Genomic DNA, 23,334 nt, shown 5'->3' on the forward strand with positions numbered 1-23,334 from the left:
CCTGTGTGTCATTTACACTGTGTGTAAATAAAATTAAAGTGAAACTATAAAAACCCTCACTTGTATTTTCGTGGGAGTTTGACGCGAACAGAGCATTTTAAAGCGGTTCATCTTAACGCGCTGCTCTGCTCTGAATGCGGTCGGTCCGTTCATTTTTGGTGCTCAAATAATACAAGAATGGAATATGAGACACAAAAACACCTCATGGTAATCATGGTATATCTATATTCGCTTAAAATTCCCATATGTGGACAGTAAATTGTGACTGGAATATGATGTAATGCAGCTATGTATGGCAAGCCACGAGGTACTTATGTCATAAAATGCAAAGCGGACTGGTACCTCTTCGCTTTCACATCGCACAAATCAATCGAACCACAAAATGACCCACGAGGTGGTCTCAGTATGGTTCACTTTTAGGACCTTTTAGGGGGGTCTGAGACCACTTGGGTTGTTCACAAATACACGTTGTACTGCTCTGAGAGCACTTGGAGTGCTCAAACAAACTAGGTGTGAAAACATCCTTAGGGGCCGTTCAGACCGAACGTGTTCTCGTGCTAAAATAGACGCTGAAATAAAAAATGAAAATAAAAAAAAGCGAGCCTGTCAAAGTCTGACGTAGACATAGCATGTTTACACAGGAAAAATGTGGAAAAACAGCACAGATGGACACAAAAACGCGCTTAGTGCACCACAGCGTCATGTTTGTACAGTCTCCTAAATGTTCAGCTGATGAGAAAATAAGGAAATTAAAGTTGTTTTGATTTTTTAAAAGACAAACTGGTTGTAAACTATTTATCACAATCTGACATTTAACATAAAAATACATTTTCCGCTGAAATAAAATGACCTCTCTTTATTTGGTCAAATTTGTTTTCTACTTTTTTTTTTTTTTTTTGGCTCATTGTCCATTTAGAGAATAGTCAGTTCCCCGCGGTCAGTCTTTGAACGCACCTCCAACGGTCTCAGTGGGAGATGTTTTGTGAAATCTTACGCATCTTTGCTCCAGTACCCTCAATGCGAGACAAGCAGCACGCTGATAAACACTCTCGACCCAAGCGAATTTAATGCTCTGCGACATAAACACAGCGCATCCTGCAGCAAATCGGAGGGAGACATTTTACAACCTGTAAGTGATTACCGGAGTTATTTAAGTAGTTATGCTATTTTCCCAGACCATCGATACAGTTTCAAAATGAACCCTCATTGCGCGCGCTGTGGGAAAATTGTCTACGCAACAGAAAAAGTGAACTGTCTGGACAAGGTATTTTCTCTTACTTTCCGATACTTACAGGGAAATATATGAATTAACCTATTCTACATAATAATACAACGTTCATTCATGTATAAATCTGCCATATCTCATTAGATTGCTTCATGTGCAGTTTCCATCTTTCCACATTTTCTTATAGTATTGGCACAAAGGATGCTTCCATTGTGAGGTGTGTAAAATGACTCTAAACATGAACAACTACAAAGGATATGAGAAGAAGCCCTACTGTAACGCGTATGTTATTGCCCATCTTTTGCCTTCATTACTTTTTCAAAGTCCAGATACGTTTAATAATTCTCCTTTAACGAGTATTTTCATGTTTAGCCTATACATTATGTCATTTGCTGTAATATGGAAAGTACATAAAAGTAAATGTTCACCGATAATCTTAATTTGATTTATTTTACAGCTTTTATAAATTGTTTGTCAAAAATATTTATGACAGTGTAAGGGGCCGTTCAGATCAAACGCGTTCTTGCGCTAAAAAAGCTAGACGCTGCCCAACGAACAAGAACATGCAGGTGTCTCGAGGAGTTCTTTTAATCCTTATGTTGTGTTCCAGTCATTCTGACACAGATGCCTTTTTTTTCTTCTTCTTCTTTTCTTTTCTTGCTTGATCCAGTTGGAATAAAATTCCTTGACTTTGTTCACATATAGTATCACACACACAAAAAATGTGGACCATTTTCTCTACATTTTATCGGTTTTATTTCACTTTGTTACACCTGTTGTGCTCCCGGTCAAAAATGACCGGCCATTGTAAATGAATGGATTAGACTACAAATTACAGAAATATTAAGTGTTCAGGAGCATCCCAATCCTTTAGATGAGCACATGTGGATGTGTGTTTGCACACAAATCAAATCAAATCAAATCAAATCACTTTATTGTCACACAGCCATATACACAAGTGCAATGGTGTGTGAAATTCTTGGGTGCAGTTCCGATCAACATAGCAGTCGTGACAGTGATGAGACAGTACCAATTTACAAAGTCCTCGGACATGTGTACACACACACACACACACACCTTGTGTTGAGCACCCTTTTGTGTATAGTCTTTTTATTCTCTTTGAGGAATATTTCAAGATCTACTTATCATATTATGTTGTGTTTGGGCTCATTTTAATCAGGATAGGCTGCTGTAAGTTACAGTATGTCATGGTCTATGTTATATGTATGTTTCAGGAAGTAATAAGGAAAAAGACATGACAAAAAACACTCCTGTTTATTATATTTATGTCAGTGGGAATTTCATAGACTAATATTCACTGCAGTTTGGCCTCTGAGTGCTCGTTGCATTTTACTAATTGAGACCTTTTCAAAGATATAGAACACATGTCAATCTAATCTAATTTTTTTATGTTTTTAACAACTCTGAATATAATTGTTGTGACAACAAATGTGCAAATATTGCGGACAACAGTTCTAATTTGTCATCAAATTAAAAAACATTATTTAGGAATTGGTAGGATCAGCTTTATGCATTGTAAATCCAGATTCTAAGCTTTAAAATGAAACATTTTGCTTAGAACAAGCAAGTGGTTATTCATTTATTACATAATAATTATTATTATTTCTGCAGGAAATGCAGAAAGGCACAGCAAAATGCGAACCCCTTGCACAAAACGTGGGGCACTGGTCAAAAGACACCCTTTTTTCAAATTTACAAATGAAAAGAACTGAAAAACAGCGTGGACAGACGCAAATAGTGTTCGGTTTGAACGGCCCCTAACAGTGTCTGCCTTTGGAAGCTTGAAAACACCACAGATGTCTTTCATCTACGTCTTTCTCCCAACAGGCACTACCCAAAACAGACCTTTACAATTGTGACAGACACCCCTGAGAACCTACGGCTGAGACAGCAAAGTGAGCTCCAAAGTCAGGTAAGCTCACATGCCCCCTATATAGGTTATTTTGTAATTGCATGGTTGTAAACACATCTAAAATATATATTTAGAATGCACCTACACAGTTACAGTGTGATATATCTAGGGGTAATGTTATTTGTAGCTATTGTAGTACAGAAATATCAAAGAACATCTTGGAATTGTCTTGGAATAACATAACGATAAAATCATTTATGGCAGAGTGAGGGTTTTGGATGTCAGGGAGGGACTGGGTGTGATCCTTTGAGGTCAGCATGGCGAAAAGCAAGGCAGCTGTCTACTCCATGGTGCACTGGCAGATCCCCTCAGCTTTTCCACCTGGCAGTAGACAAGATGCTGCCAAGTCCATACTGTGGGAGACCTAATCCTGGCAATCTGACAGCAACTTTATTTTGCTAAGGGATTGGTCAGCAACTATGAAAATCTATTTCGTGTACTTGCATACTTTCCCCTCCTCAGTACTTTGCTTAAATGGCACTCATATTTCATTGTGTCTTAAAATCTATTACCTATTCTTCTGTGTTTAGTTGACAAAATACTGTATATTGATTAAATTATGAGTCATGACTATTTTCAAAAGATGGTCATTATGACATTCTCATTACCACAACATAAGAATTTAAGTAATATATTATCATTATTATATTTTAACTATTTTTACATCCCAGTAGTACTCCCTTGCCTTTCATTTTTGTCGAGTTTAATAAAAATAAAAAAAAAATCCTTGTACAACAGCATTTTTTTTTTTTTTTACAGTAATACAGTAAATGTACATTTTAATTGACAAAAAAGAAAAAAAAGATTGATACAGAAATGAGAATAATCACTGAAAATGATGGGAATATTAAAAGTAAACCCTCTGATTGCGGCAATGAGATTTGGAGGGTAAAATGTGTTTTAGGTGTATAGAAAATAAATGTCACAATGCAAAAAATCTTAATGGTCCTAAATGTATATTTTCTTTATGCAAAACATAATTTCTTATTTTCTTTGTATTAATTTGGGGTTAAATATTAACAGGACATTTTCTTGACAAGTTTTGTGAGAATTACCCGCTAAGGTGTGCAGCTTATCCTGCACCATTTGCGCTACGGACATAATAGCTCAAATCGTGCAGCCTTTTGAGGAGAGGTGTGCTATTATGTTAAGCGAGTAGACTTATACATTTCACCTAGCAAACCATAAAATGGGTGAAAATCCCATAGATTTACATTGAAGGAGGGCTCTAACCCATATCTAGCATCAAAATGTCATAAGAGACTTGCGGGTGGGCTCTTTTGACTTGAGTAGAAATCAACCAGCTTGACCCTAGCTACACCTTAGCAACCAAACCACTCACAACACCCTAGAACTGTGGTGGCAAGTTTTGCACAGGTACCGCTCATATTTTCTTTAGAAACTGTAAACTTTTTTCCCCTTTGTTCTACAGGTCAAGTACAGGAAGGATTTTGAACAAAGCAAGGGTCGTGGCCTTAAATTTGTCCTGGATACTCCAGAGTCACAGAGACTGAGGAAGACCCAAGATCAGATTAGTAATGTATGCTGGAAATTGCAGATATACTAATTTAATAAAATAGCAAAAATGTACTATTGATTGATTAGAATGCTGGACATGTAAGCATTCATTATACCAATATAAGTCACACCTACAAGTAGACATAGTGGGATTTAATGGATGTACATGTACAGAAACAACAGGTGACATCTCTATTCTGCAGGCAAAGTACCATAAGGATTTTGAGATGTCAGGTTTGCATGGGGTCACTCAGGGAATGCGAGGGACGTACCTGGTACAGGCTCAGATGAAACCGAACCATGAGATGATGGTGAACAGCACACAAAAGGGTGTCCACCAGTACATCATGGAGGCGGACCGAAGACCTGGTGTCATTGTGGGTTAGTTCTCCAATGTGAGCTCAAACCTAACCCCTGGTGGAAGAAAAAAAAAAAAAAAAAAAAAAAAAAAAAAAACAGTATACCCTAGATAATGTCAAGATTACAATGTAAGAACAAAATTGTGATGGCCTTAAAATGTCCCTTAAAAGTAAACATCTCGATAAAAGATATGATTACTTAAAGAGATAGTTGATTTCTGTTATCATTTACTCACCCACGTATGAATTTCTTTCTTCCATCAAGCACAAAAGGAGCCTCAGTCACTATTCACTTTTATTGTATGGGAAAAAAAAAACAAAATAGAGATCACCAACATCTCCTTTTGTGTTCCGCAGAAAAAATAAAGTTAAACTGGTTTGGAACAACATGAGGGTGAGTAAATGATAACAGCATTTTCTTTTTTATAATTTATGCCGAAATCCTGATAATTGTCCACCAACCCAATTAGATGAAAAACAAAGTACAGTAAAACCAGACTGTTATCATTATGAGCAGTGTGTCCTGATGTAATTATTGTTTGTTTTTTTAGCACCTGTACTTCCTGGTGCATACTATCCCAGCAGCCACACCCATGGGCACAGCTACATGCATCAGACCAGCATGCATTCACTGAGATCACTGCAACTAAGGTCACAACACACAAGCATGGTGAGTCCTCCATTAAATATTATTCTATTTTCTAAAGCAGTGATTCCCGGGCACAGATATGTGCACTCCTTGAAGTACTTGCTATGTTAAACCTATGAAACAGAAACTTTGACTTTAAAATATAAGGGCTACTTTTAAAACTACTGAGAGATTGAAACACATCTTGATTAATCTCATGATTTTTAGTTTTTTAAGGAAAGAAACTAATGAATGTAGAGTTAAAGTTGAATAAATTTGTGTGGAAAACACTCATTTATAATGAAAACCATATTATATCCCACATTTATAATGGAGAACTACCTCATTAGAAAATAATGCTAAATGATGTGTACTATAATGAGTTAAAAGGAACACATTTCTGGTTTGGAGTCAATTGATGGTGGTACTATATAAGAAAAAAAAAATAAAATAAATAATAATTGGAAAACACTGTTCTGTTGCATTCACTTTTGGCTAATATCATTCTTTCTTTTTAAAATTTATTTGATAATGTTAAATACTGTATAAATAAATGATTCTGTATGAAATAAATGTATTAACGTGCACTAACTTGGCCTCCAGACTGTATATAGGGCCCTGTATGACTATACGGCGCAGGATTATGATGAGGTATCATTTCGAGATGGAGATATCATTCAGAACGTGCAGCCGATTGATGAAGGCTGGATGTATGGAACAGTGCAGCGGACAGGGAGATCGGGAATGTTGCCTGCCAACTACGTAGAGGGCATTCGCTAGGTGTCTGAGATCTTCCACCCACTGAGCCTCAAATTAAACTTCACAGCTTAATTGTTTACAGGTATTAAACGCTTGTAAACGGACACAGGTAGATCTCTATTTTAATAGTGCAAATTGTCCCACTTTGTAAGTGTTTTTAATAAGTGTCTCATTTTATTACACTGTAGTCCTAGTAAGTGAATGTACGTAATGCAATGAATAGTTTTGTACCAATATGGTCTTTACTTTGAAATAAATTGTGAAATTTGTGAAGAGACAAGATGTACAGAGGATTGTTAAGAGGATTTTGTCACTTTATCAAATCTGAAACAATTTTTAAAGCATGTCAGTGTTGCCTTGTATACTTGCGTAAACTGTTATGCACAAAGTGTATTAAACAGACCACTACAACAAAAATTTTACAATTGAATTGTCAGTCTACAGGAAAACAGAACACTCCCATTCAAGCTATGTGATCAGAGAGACAATGAAAGTTTATTAAAATAAATAATTTTAATAAACGATAAGAACTTTTATGAAACAAATTGCAATTTATCAGCTGATGATGCTGATAGCATATGTGTATAATTGTTAGGGTACTGACATTTCATCAGCACTTATTATGTCCCTGCCCTGATTTAACTCCACAAGTCAGCGTTTCTGTTGTAACCGCAGATATGCTTTGTTTTTTCACCTGCCGTTACGTCTTGCGCACAATCAAGAGTTATAGCCTTTTAAAGGATAATCCATTTATGAGCGATGCACGTGCACTACAACTGCTTTAGGATACTTTTTAGTGCAGTCAATTCCAGGCAACGCACAAGGATACGTGTCTGCTGATGATTACATTTCTGCCTCATGCACTGTGTATGAGACGTAGCGGCATACAGAAAAACTAGGCAAACGTTTGGCTTCACTGTCTTCATCTTCCTTTCTTCATTTTGGAAACCCTCTCCTTGCGCTTTTTCACATGTTTTGGCACCTTATTTTTTCTTTTCTCCCTCTGAGCATCTTTAACCAATTTTTTTCTTTCCTGAAAGATACAGAAATGGAAAACTTATTTTCACAATCACTCAAAACAAAGAGTTTGTGGTTTCCAATAGCCAGCTAAACGGTGATTGGTACCTTTCTGTCCTGTGGTGCTGCCTCACTTTGGCTGCCACACTCCTTTGTGTCTTCCTCCTCTGATTCCGTCTCCTCATCATCATCATCTTCCTCAGATTCTGCACTCCCATCCTTTGTGGAATCTTCCAATATCGAGGGAACCTGTTGTATAAACATTCAAGGACAGCATTTTTTATAAGGTCTCTCATTTTCATGACATTTGAGTCTGGCTGCTATCGTTGTTTATATTCTCCTTTGGAGATGCTGCCTTAATCCTCCCACTTGCTATGTGGGCAATGAAAACTCCAAAGAGACCGTCGCACAGATTTTCTAGTCAAATAATAGAAAAAAAGAGAAGAAAAAAAAAGCTTGGACAGATAAGGTGCCTTAAATTGAATGCAGCTTAAAAGGAATTTTCCGTGTTCAATACAAGTTCTGCTCAATTGTCAACATTTGTGGCATAATGTTGATTACTACAAACATTTATTTTTAATTGCCCCTGCTTTTCTTTAAAAAAAAAAAAAAAAAGCAAAAATCTGGGTTCTAGTGAGGCACTTATAATGGAAGTGAATGGGGGCCAATCCATAAACTTCAAAATACTCACTGTTTCAAAAGTATAAACACAAGACATAAACAATATGCATGTAAACATGATTTTAGTGTGATTAAATCACTTATTAACCTTTTCTGTGTAAAGTTATATCCAATTTTACAACTTCGTTGCCATGATGATGTCAACAAACCCTAAAATGAATGTAAAAATTACAATTTAAACAACTTTACAGCTCAAATAATACACGTTTTAACAGAAGAATTAATGTAAGTGCTTTTATAAAATGATAAGCTTCACGTTTCTGCCTTTAAACCCTCAAAAAATTGGTCCCATTCACTTCCATTGTAAGTGCCTCACTGTAACCTCGATTCTTGCCTTTTTAAGAAAAAGAGGGAGGAGTCGAAATTATTTTTTGTGGTAATCAACATTTGGTATTGGGTAACATTCCTTTAAATACCCCGAATGGTGTTGTTTAAAACAAAACAAAAGAATTGATTCTCCTTACCGTTTGCACACCTGAAAGGTCCTTCCTAAGGCCAGTTACTGTCTGGTATAGAATCTATAATGGAAAACAGGTATCTGCATTTAAGTCACGGCTAACAACACTCACACCACTAGTTTAATGTTGTTCATTGAGGGCTTTGAGACGTACATTGTCATTTTGTGCATCTTCAGAAGACTTTTCCTCTTTTTTCTTCAACATGGTGTCCACATCCCTCTCGTAATGAGTGACTTCATTAAGCGTGCGTGGAATGTAGGCTCTCTTAAACACCTAATGAGACAGATCCACATGTGAATTGTTAATTGTGACATTATAAAGACATGTTAAGATGACATGTTTTACTTGTATGATTTCTAGGGGGGCCATTCACACCAAATGGATTTTTAAGTTTGTTTTAATTGTTTTAATTTTATTTATCACACATTATACATTTTTGCACATATACAGTGAAATTCTTTTTTCACATATCCCAGCTAAGCATTTGTTTTTCTACGTAAACATGCACTAGATTGTTCAGCGTCTCTCACAGGAATGCCACACGTTTAAATTCCGTGTCAGATAAAAAAAAAAAAAAAAGAAAAAAATTTTAATTTATTTTAAATGTTATTTTTTAAATACATATTTTATTTCATTTATAATTTAAAAAACGTGTCTCGAGACACCTGCATTCTGTTCTACTTTTATGTTTTCTACTTTAAATTTAAAATCTACTTTTTAGCGCAAGTACGCATTTGGTCTGGAAGACACCTCAGAGTGGTTGAAAATAAATGCACCTCTTCATCAACTTTGTCCTGATTGGATCTTTCCTCTGCAGTTCTCTCAGATGTCATCTCCATTGCCTGCAGTTAAACACAAACATATGTTAGATGAACACATACTATAGCCACACAACAATACCAGAGCAGGGGGGCCTGGGTAGCTCAGCGAGGATTGATGCTGACTACCACCCCTGAAGTCGCTAGTTCGAATCTAGGGTGTGCTGAGTGACTCCAGCCAGGTCTCAATGCTAGGGAGGGTAGAGTCACATGGGGTAACCTCCTCGTGGTCACGATTAGTGGTTCTCACTCTCAGTGGGGCGTGTGGCAAGTTGTGCGTGGATCGTGGAGAGTGGCACGAGCCTCCACATGCAGAGTCTCCGCGGCGTCATGCACAACGAGCCACGTGATAAGATGCGCGGATTGACTGTCTCAGAAGCGGAGGCAACTGAGACTTGTCCTCCACCACCTGGACTGAGGTGAGTAACCACACCACCACAAGGATCTACTAAGTAGTGGGAATTGGGCATTCCAAATTGGGAGAAAAAGGGATAAAAATAAATAATAATAAATAAAAAAAAACAATACCAGAGCAATGCTACAACAAATGTATGAAGGATACAAAAAGTGACAGGAATAGGAGAGAAAAAGACAGACTCTCAGTGACACTAGTGATAATGCATCATTATAACTACTAACTGACCTTATCCATGTACTCATTAATGTTGTCACTTGTGATGGAGGGGTCTGTGACAAACTCAAACAACTCCCGTACAGTCATAACAGCAACATTATGTTTCTGGAAGAAGTCTGAGGGAATTAGGTAAATAAATGAATTAATAGCTAATAAATCTCTGTTGACATCAATATCAACGAGATCTTTGTCAATTGTGCTAACGTACACCAGGTTCCACATACTTACCATTGACATTGTTGCAATCTTTGCGAAGAAACTCCAATGCATGAGGGTGATCATGCTCAACAGACTGAGAAACATCGATAATATAGGCTTCTCCATTATGATACCTGCAAAACCAAAGGATCATTTCAAAATACAGCAACTACTATGTTCAAATAATACATGCTCAGTGTTTAAATGCTTTTCACTGATCACAACTTAACAACAACAAACACAAACTGATGGTTGAAAACTCTGTGTGCATCATATCATGTAGGCTTACAGCATATTGAATTCGCTAAGGTCGGCGTGGACCAGGTGTGCTTCATGGTACATTATTCTCATGTTCTGGATGATTTGTAGGTAGAGTTCCCGGGCTTTGGATTCAGAGAGGACAGCATTCTTCAGCAGAGGGGCAGGCCTGAGGAAGACACCAACATTTAGAAAAAGCTGAAAGTGTTGCTGAGAAGTATTTCTGTATCTGTAATTGTGGAGAATCAGTTTGTACATACATTTCATCTTGACCAATAAAGCTCATAACAAGGACGTGGCTCCGCAAAATGATGGGCTCTGGACTTGGAATCTGTGCTGTCTGTAGTCTTCAGTTAAACAGATCCGTATTAGTGACAAATGCCATGGCAACATACAGTTGTGCTCAAAAGTTTGCATACCCTGGGAAATTGTGAAATTTTGGCATCGATTTTGAAAATATGACTGATCATGCAGTCTTTTATTTAAGGATAGTGATCATGTGAAGCCATTTATTATCACATAGTTGTTTGGCTCCTTTTTAAATCATAATGATAACAGAAATCACCCAAATGGTCCTGATCAAAAGTTTACATACCTTTAAATGTTTGGCCTTGTTACAGACACACAAGATGACACACACAGGTTTAAATGGCAATTAAAGGTTAATATCCCACACCTGTGGCTTTATAAATTGCAATTAGTGTCTGTGGATGCACTGAGCAGGCTAGATACTGAGCCATGGGGACCAGAAAAGAACTGTCAAAAGACCTGCGTAACAAGGTAATGGAACTTTATAAAGATGGAAAAGGATATAAAAAGATATCCAAAGCCTTGAAAATGCCAGTCAGTACTGTTCAATCACTTATTAAGAAGTGGAAAATTCAGGGATCTCTTGATACCAAGCCAAGGTCAGGTAGTCCAAGAAAGATTTCAGTCACAACTGCCAGAAGAATTGTTTGGGATACAAAGAAAAACCCACAGGTAACCTCGGGAGAAACACAGGCTGCTCTGGAAAAAGACGGTGTGGTTGTTTCAAGGAGCACAATACGACGATACTTGAACAAAAATGAGCTGCATGGTCAAGTTGCCAGAAAGAAGCCTTTACTGCGCCAATGCCACAAAAAAAGCCTGGTTACAATATGCCCGACAACCTCGACACGCCTCACAGCTTCTGGCACACTGTAATTTGGAGTGACAAGACCAAAATAGAGCTTTATGGTCACAACCATAAGCGCTATGTTTGGAGAGTGGTCATCATGGCCTATAGTGAAAAGAATACCATCCCCACTGTGAAGCATGGTGGTGGCTCACTGATGTTTTGGGGGGTGTGAGCTCTAAAGGCACAGAGAATCTTGTGAAAATTGATGGCAAGATGAATGCAGCATGTTATCAGAAAATACTGGCAGACAATTTGCATTCTTCTGCATGAAAGCTGCGCATGGGATGTTCTTGGACTTTCCAGCATGACAATGACACCTAAGCACAAGGCCAAGTTGACCCTCCGGTGGATACAGCAGAAAAAGGTGAAGGTTCTGAGTGACCATCACAGTCTCCTGACCTTAATATCATCAAGCCACTCTGGGGAGATCTCAAACATGCGGTTCATGCAAGATGACCACAGACTTTGCATGACCTGTAGGCATTTTGCCAAGACGAATTTTGGGCCTCATAGACAACTATTACAAAAGACTGCACGCTGTCATTGATGCTAAAAGGGGCAATACACAGTATTAAGAACTAAGGGTATGCAGACTTTTGAATAGGGGTCATTTCATTTTTACTTTGTTGCCATGTTTTGTTTTATGATTGTGCCATTCTGTTATAACCTACAGTTGAATATGAATCCCATAAGAAATAAATGTGTTTTGCCTGCTCACTCATGTTTTCTTTAAAAATGGTACATATATTACGAATTCTCCAAGGGTATGCAAACTTTTGAGCACAAGTGTATATTTCAAACATGATTTTAAGCAATGATATGACATGTGGTGAATTATGTTCATTAAAAAGATGCATAGTACAGTTCACCTGATCAAGTTTCTCATCTCCTTCTCCGCCCAAGTGCGTACCATTTTTCTAGGATTGCCTTTGCAATAGCCATGGCGGAACCTTAATTGGGATCAAATATAGAATTTCACTGTTGAACGGCACACATCAGTAAGACTAAAGTCCTGAACAAATGCATTAGTCTTACCTGAACTCCCCACTGACATATTTATCTCTGTCTTTGAAGTGTAAAATTGAAGTTTTGTATATTTTGATGGCTCTGCTTTCTCCTTTAGCATTAGTTGCATGGTAGACATTCGCCTGTGGCAGAAAACACAGATAAGACATAAAAAGCAACATTAGCAGTTAGCCTTCCTAGTTGTTCACCAAGTAGAACAACTAACATAGACTTTAATGGACATTTTTTATGTCATTCAGAAAAGCATGCCTCTTTGCCTGTGCTGATACAGCCATTGATCTCTGAAATGACCCCTCTGCTCAGCATCTTGAATAGAATCATACGTGTACGGGGGTCCAAAACCTGTGCCATCACACAAAATCACACACTGAATAAAATTACGACACAAACACAAAAAAATAGACCTTTTCTATACTATTTATACTTAAAGAAATATTCCGGGTTCAATACAAGTTAGGCTCAATCGACAGCACTTGTGGCATAATGTTGATTACCACAAAAAATTATTTTGACATCAAAAAATCAAAGTTGCAGTGAGGCACCTACAATGAAAGTGAATGGGGCCAATTTTTGGAGTGTTTAAAGGCAGAAATGTGAATGTGACGAGGAGGAGGGTGTGGCCGTGCCATAACGATGGACGCCCAGCACTGAATCAGCCCAAGCAGCCGGAAGAGGGATAAAGAGGAGCTGGAGACGCCAGTTCAGGAGAGAGAGAGACAAACGAAGCAGTCTTGTGTGTGTGTGTTTTGTGTTATGCTGGAAAGCAGTTTTATGTTGTGTTTTGTTCATTTGTTTATTAAAAGTTTATGTTGACTGCTCTTCCGATTCCCACCTCCTCCTCGCCCATCGTGTGAATCCGTTACATTGGTGCCGAAACCCGGGAAGGAGGAGGGATGCGCTGTCGGAAAGCCCTCGACGCCGAGGAGGTATGGTCCGGTGGTACTGCAGCGGTTTGCCAGAAGGCGGAGGAGCCTGCTGCCGTCAGCCAGGAGACGAAGGAGCCACTGCTGTCCACCGGGAAGTGGAGGAGCAGCTGACGTCTGCCGGGAGGCGAGGTCCAGGTGCCATCGCCCGGCGTCACAGAGGACCGCTGCACAGCTGGTTGAGGACCAGTCAACAGCATGTTCAGGGACCGGCGAGCCAGTTTTCTTTCTCTCTCTCTCTCTCTCTTTCTCACTCACTCACTCACTCACTCACCTCACTTACTCACTCACTCACTCTTTCCCTCCCCTCATCCTACTCAGATTCCCAGGAGGCGGGGAAGACCAGCCAGCGGAAGGACGGCCGAAAGGGCAACACGTCCCCTCCAGGAAGGGGGGGGGTGAGTAAGTTAGGCTGGAGGTTTCCCCGGCCTGAATAGGGCGTTGGGGGTATGTGACGAGGAGGAGGGTGTGACCGGGCCGTAATGATGGACGCCCGGCGCTGAATCAGCCCAATCAGCCAGGAGAGGGATAAAGAGGAGCCGAGGATGCCAGTTCGGGAGAAAGAGAGACGCATGCAGCAGTCTTGTGTGTGTGTTTTGTGTTAAGCTGGAAAGCAGTTTTATGTTGTGTTTTGTTCATTTGTTTATTAAAAGTTTACGTTGACTGCTCAGCTGGGTCCGCTGCCTCCTTGCCCATCATGTGAATCCATTACAGTAAAGTTTAGAATTTAAAAAAGCATTTACATTAACTCTTCTGTTAAAACTCATGTATTATTTGAGCTGTAAAGTTCTTTAAATCATTTATTTATTTTATTTTTTTTTTTACAGTCATTTTAGGGTTTGTTGGCTATAACAAATAGGCTATAACTTTACACAGAAAAGGTTAGTAAGTGATTTTATCACACTAAAATCATGTTAACATGCATATTGTTTGTCTTGTGTCTATACTTTTGAAACTGTGAGTATTTTAATGTTAAAAAATTGACCCCCATTCACTTCCATTGTAAGTGCCTCACTGTAACCCAGATTTAAGCTTTTTTTAAAGAAAAGGACGGACGAGTCAAAATAAATTTTTGTGGTAATCAACATTATGCCAAAAATGCTGTTGATTGAGCTTAACTGGTATTGAACCCGGAATATTCCTTCAAGTCCAAGTTATTAGAGAAGTCATAACACGCACCTGTTCAACTGTAGCTCTGTCTGACTTGTCCTTTATTCGAAACCTGCACAGAAAAAAATGGGGATTTTATTATCAAAAGGATGAGAATTTTTAAGGTTTAAAACCTTAAACATTAATGAAAATCATATCTAAGAGGTTATGAGAAAGATTACATACGTGTCTGCTTCCCTCTGTTTTTGCATCACAGTGACTTTATTGATTACAGAATCTGCATAGCTCAATTTATCTGTGAAACAAAACAAACAGACTTAAGACTGAGAATGACACAGAATATATTTTTCTACATTCCAAGTTCCAATAAGTATATTAAATCTTCTGTATACTATACATGTAAAAGGAAATAGTTCACCCAAAAATAAAAATTCTGTCATCATTTACTCACGCTCCAAACATGTATGACTTTCTTTTTTCTGTGGAACACAAAAGCAGATGTTAAGTTGAATGTTAGTCTCAGTCATCATCCACTTCCACTGTATGAAAAAAAAGATGCGATACAAAATAAATGGTGACTGAGACTAACACAATGCAAAATATCTGCTTTTGTGTTACATGGAAGAAAGTAAGTCATACGTGTTTGGAGTGCGAGGAAATGATGACAGAATTTTCATTTTTGGCTGAACAGTACCTTAAAACCTTGCCTTCATTTCACTGATGCTTTAATTTGTTGGCAAGGATAAAAAAAGTATAGTGGGCTCACCAAGGTTTATTTTGTTTTCAAATTTTCTCAGGACCTTGTCTGACGGAGTCGACATTTTCAAGGACTTATTATGAGAACTTTGACGATTAGCCTGGTTATGAAAAAAGAAACAGAACAGACACATAATGAAACATACTGTTATCTCATCATATACTGTACATTCAACACAATCTGTCACAATTTCTAGAAACAAAAGGTTGCTGACAATAGTCAGCCATTATAATTTCAATCACCCTTTTGTGGTCATCATCACCCTTTTGTGTTGTGTTCAGTGAATACCTGCTGAGTATTCCCTGTTCTCATTGCAGTGTAGCGCTTGGTGAAGTCTCCTCCTGATTCATTCCAATCCCATTCATCATCCTCTTCATCATCATCATCATCATCATAGTCCTCCTCGTTTTTGTCTTGTTTATCAGAGTGTAAAGTAACTTCATTGAGTCGGTTCTCCAGCGAAGGCTTGTCAGGGATGTGGCTGATTTCAGACTCGCTGTGAAATATCATATTTCTTTCATGTAAAAACAAGGTTAATTTAAAGGTATCATTCACCCAAAAATGAAAATTATCTCATAATTTACTCACCCTCATGTGATCCCAGATGTGTCTGACTTTCTTTCTTTTGCTGAACACAAACGAAGATTTTTGGAAGAATATCTCAGCTTTGTAGGTCCATAACCAGAACTTTGAAGGTCCAAAAAGCATATAAAAAGCAGCATAAAAGTGATTAATATGACACCAGTGGTTAAATCAATATCTTCAGAAGCGATATGATACATGTGGGTGAGAAACAGATCAATATTTAAGTCCTTTTTTTACTATAAATCTTCACTTTTTACTCACATTCTTCTTTTTTTTTTGTCAATTCACATTCTTTGTGCATATTTTTTCACCACCTGCTCGGCTGGGAGGAGGATTTATAGTTATTAAAAAAAAAAAAAAAAAAAAAAGGGACATAAATATGGATCTGTTTTTCACCCACACTTCAAACTGCTTCTGAAGATATGGATTTAACCACTGGAATCTTTTACGTTGCCTTTATATGCTTTTTGGACCTACAAAGTTCTGATCACCATTTACTTGCATTGTATGGACCTACAGAGCTGAGATTTTTTTTCTTTCTTTTTTTTTCTCATTTGTGTTCAGAAAGTCATACACATCTGGCATGGCATGAGGGTGAGTAAATGATTAGAGAATTTTAATTTTTAGGTGAACTATCCCTTTAACGAACACTAATTTCAAGTACTCTTGACGTTAGCAAGTGAAATAAGCGGAATGATATTTAATAAGTGGCAGTTTAAATATTATTTCTTAATCTGCCTTGGATGGACCGAAAGTTTGTAAGAGTTTGATAAAATTATATAATCCGTTTTTTTTAATTATTTATTTATTTTATTAAAGTTCTTTCAGCATATTACAATAAGAAGACGACGACATGTTGTTGATACAACAATTATCAATTGAAGGAATAACATGGAAAAAATAAAATAAAAAAACATATCAGACAGGAAAGGAAAAAATAGAGAGAAAAAAATAAAAAAGAGGGCATTAAAGAAAATAATAATCTATACATCTATTAAGGTAAAGAATATAAAGGCAGTGCAAATTGTAATTATTCTAAGTGCTTTTTTGTTAATAGAGAGTGATATCGTATTCAAATAATGTTTCATCTCTTTTAAAAATACAGAAAATTTGTTTGAAAATGTGCTTGTATGAATGTAAAATTTACATAAGAAGCTAATTAAATTTATAGTAAAGCAAGCACTTTCTTTTTTTGGGATCAGACATAAAATACCCAAAGATAGCATTTTTAAATTGCATTGAAAATCCTTGCAAGATATTATTCGTAATAAACAAACTAATATCTTCCCAAAGTTGACCAAAATAAATGGAAAAGAGTTTCAGTGTAGTTCTGGCAAAAGGAACATTTTGTGTCAATGTCAGTTCTAAATGTAAACAAATAATAATAATCTGACAGGGTAAAACTTATGGATCAACTTAAAAGATATTTCTTTTGCTTTATTAGTGAGGGAAAAAATGTTGCTGCATGGACCAATTTTTTTTATTCAATTTAAACTATCAAATAGGTTACACCAATATGAAATTACAGGTGGGACAGAAATAAGGTTCTCAATGAATAAAATTCTTACTTTATGGTTTCTCCCTTTGGTTTCAGTATAGCAGATGTTCCTGTGGTTCAGGAAAGGAAGCTATTGACATATATAGGGGCTATTATTTTTAAAACGCATACAAATACCAGATGGATTAGCTCCCATAACTGTAGCAGATTCTTTAGGAGTTACTGGTATATTATACTCTGAAAGAAACCTCTGGCAGAAATATGTAAAATCAGGTCAAATATTTTGTGTCGTCACATGTGAATGTAGAAGGACTCTCATAGTCAGCGAATTTCTAAATATGTTACACAAAACAATTAATGAAAGTCAAGTTTCATACCTCCCTGTTTCGTCCGCGTCATCAAACTGCCCTGGTACAACCTGAGACATCATGGTACACAAATTCAAATGTCCGGAAAAAAGAAACGTGGCTGAACCCTTTAAAATATAGCTTGACTAACAGGTAATATCAACACACGCTCAGAAACCAACAGCAGGCAGGCCATGCACACTCTTTTCCGGGCAACATGGGTAAGGGTGCCGAGAAGGCACAAAGGCAGATTCCGCGAAGCAAAATAAGCGAGAAGATACAGTATAGCTCACAGCAGGGCTGTGCACATTTCAGAATTAACTTTCAGTTCATGAGTTGGAATTCGAATTGAATTTGCTAATTGAAATGAAAGGAAGTGAAATTTACTGAATTACAATTCAAAGAAATTCAACACAGTTTCACACTACACAATTTCATTAGACCAAGACACATTTTGTGACACCGAGGTAAAGACAGTTTCAGGTTGGATATTCGACAGATATTCACCTGTAGTTTTCCTTGTGTCCACACAACAGCATTTAGGGACTGTCAACATAGTGACAAATCTAATTTTCAAATTTCAGTAGCTCTTTACCCATTACACCAAAAACTTTCAAAACTGGTTCTAGCTGACCCAATGGAAGATACACATATTGCACACACTTTGTTTTTGTAGATGTACATCTTGCACTATTTTAAATTATTTATTAAAATGTGTTAAATCCAATAGCTCCTTGGTCATGTGACCTACAACCCTCAAACTACTTTAAGAACATCCACTCACTAGCCTTAAATATTGCACACCGTTTTGTTTGTCCATTTTCATCTCAATTGATTTGTTGCAAATTTCTATAACTCTCTGGCCATGTGACCTACTGACCTCAACCAAGGTGCAAAATGTCCACTGACTACCCTTCTATATTTCACACCCTTTCGTTTGTGCATTTTCATCTCACATGATTTTATATTATTTTTTTAACATTCTAATTTCAATAGCTCTTTGGTCATGTGACCTACTGAAGTCAACCAAGGTGCAAAATGTCCACTGAATAAGGTGCAAAATGTCCTTCTATATTACATACCCTTCATTTTGTCCATTTTAATCTCACATGATTTTTTATTTTATTTAGAATTTCAATAGCTCCTTGGTCATTTGACCTACTGACCTCAAACAAGGGTCAGAATGTTCATTGACTACCCTTCTATATTGCACACACTTTAATGTTACCATTAATAATTTTTATGTAGTTGTGTGGGACAACCATATGTTCATTTCATACCTATGAATTCAGAGTTCAACAAAGCCAACAACTGCTCCATGTGTGCCTCTGATAAAGAACCTGGAAGTAGCCCAAAGACTGACAGTGGACATTCTGACCCTTGTTAAAAATATTCATGTAAAATCACTTCGGATGAAAATGGACAATCTAAAGGGTGTTCAATATAGAAGGGTAATCAATTAACATTCTGACCCTTGTTTGAATTCAGTAGGTCACATGACCAAGGAGCTATTGAAATTAGAACGTTAAAAAAAAATAATGTATTTTTTACCAACTTGGGGGCCTTACTTTTTTATTAATATGTGATTATAAGATACCAGTGAAATTATCTGCCTTTCATGCATAAGCTTTATTGGCTTGGAAGCTGATCTACAAGCACAATGTTTCTCCGTGACGTTATTTTATTTGGAATAACCGTTGTATTTTGTATAAGCACAAAAGTATTTTTTTTAAAAGCTGGTTTGATAGAGGTATAGTTTTAGTCCGTCAGTTGTTTAAATCTCAGGGATACCTTATGAACTATGACGAATTTCTTTTGCACTTTAATCTTCCTGTGACTCCCAGGGAATTCTCTCTTGTATTTTATGCCATTAATTCTGGGGTAATTTCTTTATGTAGAGAAGTAATGAAGCCGACTGATATGCCCATAATTAACCCTACTGATACAGTATGTGGTAAAAATTGTTTTTTACAATCCAAAAACAACTATAAATCTAATAATTCTTTGTTTTTAAAGGAGGTTGCCACCACGTCTTACACTACTGCCAAATTTGTTAATGACCTTCATTGGAAAAGTGTTTGGTTATTGCCTCATAAGTTTTTTTTTGCTACAAATAAGGTAAAATTAATTTATTTTAGGATAACTCACAAATGTTTTCTTTTTAAGTTTAAGAAAGACATCGATGTTAACTGCTCTTTTTGCTCTTTGCACTTAGAAACATTGCCCCACATTTTCTGGTATTGTAGTTATGTGAAAAAGTTATGGAAAGATGTGTCTACGTTTATTAATGGAAAGATACTCTTTAATTTTGATTTGCATTTTAAAAATGTAATTTTGGTTATTTAAAGTATGACAACAGTGTCAATAGTGAAGCTTACTGAATCTAAATACTTACTGAATTCATCTATTTATTTTATTAGTCAAATTTCACATTCATAAATGTTATATATATATATAGTAACGGAGTAACGGAATACATGTAACGGGAATACGTATTTAAAATACAAAATATAAGTAACTGTGTTCCACTGCAGTTACAATTTAAATAATTGGTCATTAGAATACATTTACATTCAAAAAGTATTTTAATTACTGAATAGATTACTTTGCATTTTATTGTCATTTGTTTCATTTAATATTTAGTCCTTTCAGATGGAAAACATTTATACATATAAATGATGCGATCCAAAGTGCATTTGAACAGCAGTGAAACACTTTCTTATGATGTGTTACATTCATACAAGCAGACAGAGAAGTAAGTTTGAAGTAAGTTTGGAGTAGAAGAAATAGAAATAAACCTTGTGTAAATTGTCAGCTTTACGCTAAGTTAAAATTATATTTCTAGCCATTTTACATGCACATGTTACCAGGCACGATCATATTTTTTTATCAAGAAAATTCACGTTGGATCATAATTTCTTTTTTTCTAGTAAGACCTTTGATATTAGGGCAAAAATCATATTCTTGATAATAATTTTTGTATTGTTTTCCTGTAAAAATATCTGAAAATCCTTAAAACAAGATCAATTTGATTGATCTTGTTTTAGAAACAACACTGCATAAGATATTTAGGTTTTTCAGAGAATGTATTTTTAACGTGTATTTTGTCTTACTGTACTGGCAGAGTTTTTAATAGTCAAAACAAGTGAAAAAATCTACCAGTGCTGAAGAAGTAATACAAAGTATTTAGAATACGTTACTGACCTTGAATAATCTAATGGAATATGTTACAAATGACATTTTACAGCATGTATTCTGTAATCTGTAGTGGAATACATTTCAAAAGTAACCCTCCCAACCCTGTATATATATATATATATGAAGTACTGAAGAAATACATTTTTTTTAAAATCTAATCTTAAAGTCAGAATCGAAGCCTGAGTTGACAGAGAAAGTTGATGAGCTGCATCATAGTACCAATTAAGCCTGATTGGATTGGATTGAATTTGTCAACCTGAAACCAATCCTGAAACCCTGAGTTCCTTCAGCGACCTTCATGGTACAGGCCTAACAAGTTACTTACCATGACAACAAAGTCAACAACAACAATGTAAATAAAACCATGCAAACGGACAAACAATGCAACCATATTATCCATTTCCCAGTGCATGCTGGGAAGAGGATAAATGGGACTGAACCACAAAAACATTTTGTGTAGGCCAATTTGAACTCTCATTACTTGTGTTCCTGAAAGCTGCTAAGTCAAAAAAGCTACAGTAATCAAGTAAATGTTTTAATGTTTTTTTTTAGCATTGTTTACTTGTTCTAAGAATATTTTTATTACAGTGAAATGATTCTGGAAATATCCTATTTGTTATGCACACTGTATGATAATAGAATAAAATGTTTCATTTTATACTAAAAATATAAAAATAAAATGTATTATTAAAAAAATTAATTTAAAAACAGTGCACAAACTGAATAGTGCACAAGCCTGGCTCACAGAACGGCCAAAATACAAATCCATTAGAAACTAATATTATCACAAAATTAACAATATATCTCCTGACTTCAATGACTGTACCCCCAAAACACACACACACACACACAAAACATTTTTATTCTAAGTGAAAAAGAACAATGTGGAAATATATCTGCAAGATTTGTCGTATCCTGTAATAACCTGATGGACAACAAGAGCTAAAAGAATACATTAATTTTTATGACACTAATCTCCCTGACTTCCAGCCCCTACCCCTGTTACCAAGAATATATATAATTTTGCATAAATGCTGCACTGTTTATTTTTATAAATTTCTTTCTTTACAGCTATTACTGTTTTCATGTTCTAGTACATGTAAAATTTTTGTTATTCTTGACCTTTTGGAGCATATCCTTGTTATTTTTCTATGTAATAACTTTGTCAATACAAAATTACTATGTCATGCCAGTAACATTTTTGTTTTTTTAAAGTAAAAAAAAAAAAAAAAAAAAGATAGTTGCAGGTCGAGCTCCAAAAAGGGGTGGGAGATCCTTTAAAGAGTAACCCCGCCCCTTTAGCAGTTTCCCCGCCTTCTTTTGGAGTTTCCACCCACATTTGGAGATCTCCGGCTGCAGGAGAATATAGCTGCAGGCATTGCTCCAAAAAGGGGCGGGAGCTCCAAACCACCATTATTACCTTAATATGGCCCTGGGGAGCCCCTAACCTAAGCCTTTCCCGAACCTTAACTGTGAGTGGAAGTGACGCCCCCTTTTGGAGTTAGAGCAACCCCCTTTTAAAATAGTAACCATGCCCCCACTTGGAGGTCTCTGGCCTACAGCTATACCTACTTGTGCTGCAGGGTAGTCCTGGGTGGCATGTAACTGAAACACCACACTAATGAACAAACACATTCAATTTAACAGTTTTTTATTTTATTTTTTAATAATAATAATAACAATATAATCAAAATGGAAAAAACTTCACAAAGGATTTAATGGAAAAAAAAACATCATTTCTCACTCTTTCTTAGTGTACATTTATTGATTGGATGATTTATATACTTTACAGCGTTTGTAAAAGCAAAATCAATGAGTTGTCTACATCTGAACTTATCTGACATTTGAAATCCACTGGACAAACATGGTCAGTGATGGTGTCAGGACAAATACAGAAATTTCTTAAAAGAAAATGTTTGACATTAACATAAGTCAATAAAAGCCAAAAGTAAGCCCAAGCAGGTTTGTGACCAAATTCAGTCAAATGCACTAAATTGTAGTGATTGTTCTGTTTACCACAGAAATGAGAATCAATTTTATACACAAGACAGATTACTTAGAAAATTCAATTTTTGGAAAGCCCCTGAGAAAGAGAAAAGCTGAGAAATTAACATGCAAAATCACATTTTTTCATAATCAACATGATACTCTATTGTTCAATGCTCTCAAATTTAATGGATAGTTGCATTGGTTGAAGGTTTCATTAGATGACTAACCAAAAGGACATTCAAATATCAGAATTATC

The 23,334-nt window shown here is 36.4% G+C and overlaps 2 protein-coding genes across 4 annotated transcripts; one reads left to right on the top strand and one right to left on the bottom strand.

The window, feature by feature from the left end:
• The first annotated feature begins 901 nt into the window (after positions 1-901).
• Positions 902-6,708, top strand: LOC127442609 (LIM zinc-binding domain-containing Nebulette-like). The gene is made up of 7 exons (XM_051700764.1): positions 902-1,264; positions 1,413-1,507; positions 3,074-3,158; positions 4,591-4,698; positions 4,880-5,057; positions 5,587-5,705; positions 6,267-6,708. The coding sequence occupies exons 1-7, from the start codon at positions 1,196-1,198 to the stop codon at positions 6,441-6,443; spliced, it is 831 nt and encodes a 276-aa protein (XP_051556724.1). The 5' UTR covers positions 902-1,195; the 3' UTR covers positions 6,444-6,708.
• A 263-nt stretch (positions 6,709-6,971) lies between these two features.
• riok1 (RIO kinase 1 (yeast)) lies at positions 6,972-18,096 on the bottom strand. 3 transcript variants are annotated; one of them, XM_051700762.1, is made up of 18 exons: positions 17,922-18,090; positions 17,615-17,654; positions 15,750-15,957; positions 15,471-15,561; positions 14,930-14,999; positions 14,774-14,816; positions 12,921-13,013; positions 12,681-12,793; positions 12,515-12,595; positions 10,747-10,833; positions 10,518-10,655; positions 10,259-10,362; positions 10,040-10,146; positions 9,355-9,420; positions 8,732-8,851; positions 8,585-8,638; positions 7,548-7,688; positions 6,972-7,455 (listed from the first exon to the last, which is right to left on the bottom strand). In XM_051700762.1, the coding sequence occupies exons 1-18, from the start codon at positions 17,941-17,943 to the stop codon at positions 7,345-7,347; spliced, it is 1,689 nt and encodes a 562-aa protein (XP_051556722.1). In that variant the 5' UTR covers positions 17,944-18,090; the 3' UTR covers positions 6,972-7,344. The 3 variants fall into 3 exon arrangements, with proteins under 3 accessions (XP_051556722.1, XP_051556723.1, XP_051556721.1); XM_051700763.1 differs by lacking the exon at positions 17,615-17,654 and having other exon boundaries at positions 17,922-18,096; XM_051700761.1 differs by lacking the exon at positions 17,615-17,654 and having other exon boundaries at positions 15,750-15,975; positions 17,922-18,096.
• Between the last annotated feature and the right edge of the window lie 5,238 nt (positions 18,097-23,334).

This window comes from Myxocyprinus asiaticus, chromosome 6 (genome assembly GCF_019703515.2).
Source record: "Myxocyprinus asiaticus isolate MX2 ecotype Aquarium Trade chromosome 6, UBuf_Myxa_2, whole genome shotgun sequence".
In the NCBI taxonomy this organism is placed as follows: Eukaryota; Metazoa; Chordata; class Actinopteri; order Cypriniformes; family Catostomidae; genus Myxocyprinus; species Myxocyprinus asiaticus.

Coding starts and splice junctions, on each gene's coding strand:
- riok1 (XM_051700761.1), bottom strand. CDS start 17,974: ATGATGTCTCAGGTTGTACCAGGGCAGTTTGATGACGCGGACGAAACA. Junction 15,000..15,470: donor TGAAAACAAAATAAACCTTG/GTGAGCCCACTA, acceptor TTTGTTTCACAG/ATAAATTGAGCTATGCAGAT. Junction 10,363..10,517: donor CTTAGCGAATTCAATATGCT/GTAAGCCTACAT, acceptor TTGGTTTTGCAG/GTATCATAATGGAGAAGCCT.
- LOC127442609 (XM_051700764.1), top strand. CDS start 1,196: ATGAACCCTCATTGCGCGCGCTGTGGGAAAATTGTCTACGCAACAGAA. Junction 4,699..4,879: donor CCCAAGATCAGATTAGTAAT/GTATGCTGGAAA, acceptor TCTATTCTGCAG/GCAAAGTACCATAAGGATTT. Junction 5,706..6,266: donor GGTCACAACACACAAGCATG/GTGAGTCCTCCA, acceptor CTTGGCCTCCAG/ACTGTATATAGGGCCCTGTA.